Genomic DNA, 4,073 nt, shown 5'->3' with positions numbered 1-4,073 from the left:
ACAACTAACAGCTAATTCCCAAACAGGGCCATAATAAATTTGTTACAAGTTTAGAGAGAGAAAGAGTGGAAAAGATTGGAAGAGAGAACCTAGATGGAAGGGATGTAAATAATATATTGTTTAGAGGGTAATGTAGTAATTTAGGTTAATTAGTCTATGGTTCTAATTTTTTTTTGGTAAAAATGATTTGACCGGTCATTTACCGAAAAATTGCATTAAATTGTCCAGTCACCGTTAGTTGGAGTATATTGTTGAGACAAAATGTAATTTAGGTAGCAAAGTGTGAATTGAGGTACAATTCAGGTACCATTGATGTAATTTACTCGACTATTTTGTATCTTTTATTTTCTTTTTATTTACTTTAATAGCAAGTTATTATTGTTTTGTCAATTTTAGGTTTTTAAATTTTTTTTTTATAGAAATTGGGACGAGACAGAACAAGGGTGGGGTGAGCACCCATGGCCCTGAACTGTCAAACCCACAATATATTAAAAAAGGAAAAATGAGCGTTTGAACAAGAAAAGAGGAAGGAGAACAAACAAAAAGAAGGGGAAGGAGAAAAGTTCAGAGAAATCAAGAGAAACGCAATTGTGAAATATTACAAATGTCATCATTGATATAAATTAATCTCTATATGTTATTTGAGCTTTATTTGTACCCAAAATTAAGAAATTAACCTACCAAAAATAAATCAAATTTAACTTGGTAATTAAAAAAGGATTTCTGGTAGGATAATTAATTAATTTTGGATGAATTATCTAAATAATATTTTATGAGATTATGTGCAGATTTTTAGAGATAAAGGTGGAGATTTTTAAGGATCAGAATCAAGGACCCACTCGGCGCATCAAATGCAAATAAAAGTCATGCAGAATATTTTGGCTGATTTTTAGGGATTATCTTTGGGCTTTTTGTATTTAAATAATTAGATTTTTTTTATCCCCAATGATAAATTAATTAGATAATATTTGGAGAGTTATTTTTCCATTAGAATAGCTTTTTATTAATTAGTCTTTCATTAGGAAAGCTTTTTATTAATTAGTCTTTTATTAGGAATAGGTTTTATTATTTAATTTTCCATTAGGAATAGATTTTAGTTTTTGATTATAAATAGTTCCATTTGTTAGGAATTATGACCATCTTTTATCTTTGTAATTTTCTTAGCGAGAAATCCTCTCCACCTCCTCCATCTCCTTCAAACCTCCATTGAAGACACCTCAGAAGCTCCGCTCACCGATGATTGTTCAAGTTCCATCCTTAAGTCCTAGGAAGACGTCTGCATTGGTAGACAGATTTTCTTCTTTTATATTCTGTCTAGCCTCTGACCCATGTTATGAATCCTAGGGTCATTGTATCTTCGTGACAATACTTTTCATCTTTAATATATATTATTGTTTTATTGCTTGTTCTTTGTCTTACGCTTTGTCTGATTGGTTTAACTAATTCGATAATCCCAAAATTAAGTTGGCACATATTGCGATCTGAATCTGACCTAGTCAGTGCCTATAGGATTGACGACTCTATAGAATATTAAGCCCAAATTGCTGAGCCTTAGAGCTAGTTTCGGCCTTACAAGGGAATCACGAACTAGTACCTCGGGAGGATAGGTAGGGTTAATCGCCTCGGACACAAGTGATTTAGATTAGGTTTTAATTCCATTGTCTAAACAATCTATTTTCATTATTATCGTATCATCTCATGTCCCTTCGGGTAGTTACATTGGTAAAAGATCACCTAGGAGTAGAATAATTTAGATAGGAGTAGAAGTAACGTAATTAGGAGTAGGTTAACTTAATCAAAACCAATTCAAACCCCCATAGCCTAGATAACACCTGAGACCAAGTAGCTCGATACTTGCAGGAATAAATCATGTGGATTCGATACCTGGACTTGTGCAGATTATTACTTGATAACGACGGGATACACTTATCCCTTAATGAGTTTCACCGGAACGTAGTTGACATTCGCCGGAAGTTCACCGAAGTTGTCGGAAAAGTGAATAGAGACTGCCACGATATAGCCAACATTCAGGTGAGTTTGATAATACACTCCTTTCAGTATTAAAATCGATTAAAAGGCCGAAATCTAACATTTACCCATTGAAAAATACCCAATTCAGTCACTACACTTTTCAGTAAAAAAAAATTAACAATAATAGTCTGAAAACCTTTATCTCTGAAACAAGAAATTTAATGGTAACCGAAATGAAGAGTTGTGAAGGTAAATAGGATAGAACAAAATAAGAAAATAAGAAATGAAGTTTAGCATTTTTCCCCACTTTCCTTTCTGACTTCACCAGCACAATTATAATAATAATAATAATAATAATTATAAAGATAATATAAAATAAAATAAATCAACAAGTCCATTTAATAATAATTTTAATAATTGTACTTTACAGTGCTATAATTATATTATACAACAACAACAAAGCTTAGTCCCGAAATGATTCGGAGTCGACTAACATGAACCATCATATAAAACCGTCAAGTCGGGTCAGCGACACAAATTCTCTCCCTCCACTCTTTCCTATCCACTACCATATTTTCCTAACGTCTCTAATTTTATATCCTTTATCAAATTAGAGATGTTAGGGCTCCACTTGATTTTGTATCCATAAATTTTATACCCATAAATTTATTAAGGAAGCTGAATCTTACTATAAATGGATAGACAGACAGGTGGAATCTTGAAAACATAAAAATGGGTGAAGAAGTGAAACTATTTACGACGTGGTCAAGTCCATATGGTTTAAGAGTAATCTGGGCTCTAAATTTGAAGGGGATTCAGTATCAAACACTAGATGAAAATATCCTTCAAAAGAGCTCTTCTCTCCTGAAATACAATCCAGTATACAAGAAAGTACCAGTTCTTGTTCATAATGGAAAACCAATCTCCGAATCTCTTTTTATTCTTGAATATCTCGACGAGACATGGAAAGACCAATATCTACTGCTGCCTCAACATCCTCATGACAGAGCCAGGGCCCGGTTTTGGGCCAAATTCGGTGATGATAAGGTATTTAATCTAGCTTGCTTTGTATAATTTTTATTTTACAACTTTGTTTGGATTAAGTAACTTCAAAATCGGGCATAAAAGTCTCCGGATTTTGATATCTACGAAAATAAAAGTTCAAACGATCATTGAACATATGAAATGTCCGTAAATCACACTTTTTTACTAACTTGATTGCCAACATTTTATATGTTCAACATTTTTATTGATGCAGGTATTACAAACAATAGCGTTTGGTATTGTTGGAAAGGAAGGAAAAGAGCAAGAAGAAGCAGTATGTGAAGCTAGGGAGAATTTGAAGTACGTGGAAGAGGAGTTAAAAGGGAATAAATTCTTTGGAGGGGATCAAATTGGAATTGTGGATCTTGCATTGGGTTGGCTTGGTTATTACATTGCTGTATTTGAAGAGGTAGTAGGTTTCAAAATCATTGACCAACAAAAGTTCCCATTTTTGACTGAGTGGATGAAAGAATTTGCAAGTTTGCCATTCATCAAAGAAACATGGCCACCTTTTCGCAAATTGGTAGCCAGGTTTGTTGAATTTAGGAAGTCTCACCTTTTAAAAGCAAAATCCAATATTTAATCTCTTCATTGGTTTTTTTTTAATTTCTGTTTTAGTTGTATCACAATTTTAAGTGGCAATTTTTACTCCTTTTTTGTTTTGTAATGGCTATTTAGGCCATGCTTGGTTATTGAATAAGATGAGTCACTACAATTGTGCAAAGTGTTTTGTTCAATCATTACAATTGGGTATGAGAGCCTCCTACAAGAAAATAATACAACAATTTTTTTTTTTTGATTGATTTCCAAATATGAGAAGAGAAACGAGAGAATGAGTGAAGAAAAGAATTTGATAATCACTATAATAATTGGAGCTTACTCATGGATAATCCTTTGAGATCCAAAGGGTATTGGAATTTGATTGAAAGTGGTTATGAGGAATCAACAAAAGGAATGGCATTGCCTATAGTGCAGCAGAAGGGACAAGAATTATCTATTTCAGGCTGCTGCTGACAGAACAATTTCTTACAAATACTAGAGAAACCTACTACAAAGGA

General features: G+C 33.0%; 1 protein-coding gene across 1 annotated transcript; it reads left to right on the top strand.

Moving 5' to 3' along the window:
* The first annotated feature begins 2,645 nt into the window (after positions 1 to 2,645).
* LOC136227325 (probable glutathione S-transferase) lies at positions 2,646 to 3,810 on the top strand. Its single transcript, XM_066015968.1, has 2 exons — positions 2,646 to 3,018; positions 3,230 to 3,810. The coding sequence occupies exons 1-2, from the start codon at positions 2,704 to 2,706 to the stop codon at positions 3,596 to 3,598; spliced, it is 684 nt and encodes a 227-aa protein (XP_065872040.1). The 5' UTR covers positions 2,646 to 2,703; the 3' UTR covers positions 3,599 to 3,810.
* Positions 3,811 to 4,073: the final 263 nt, after the last annotated feature.

The sequence above is a fragment of the Euphorbia lathyris genome, chromosome 4 (assembly GCF_963576675.1).
Source record: "Euphorbia lathyris chromosome 4, ddEupLath1.1, whole genome shotgun sequence".
NCBI lineage: Eukaryota > Viridiplantae > Streptophyta > Magnoliopsida > Malpighiales > Euphorbiaceae > Euphorbia > Euphorbia lathyris.
This window is presented reverse-complemented; position numbering and strand designations above follow the sequence as displayed.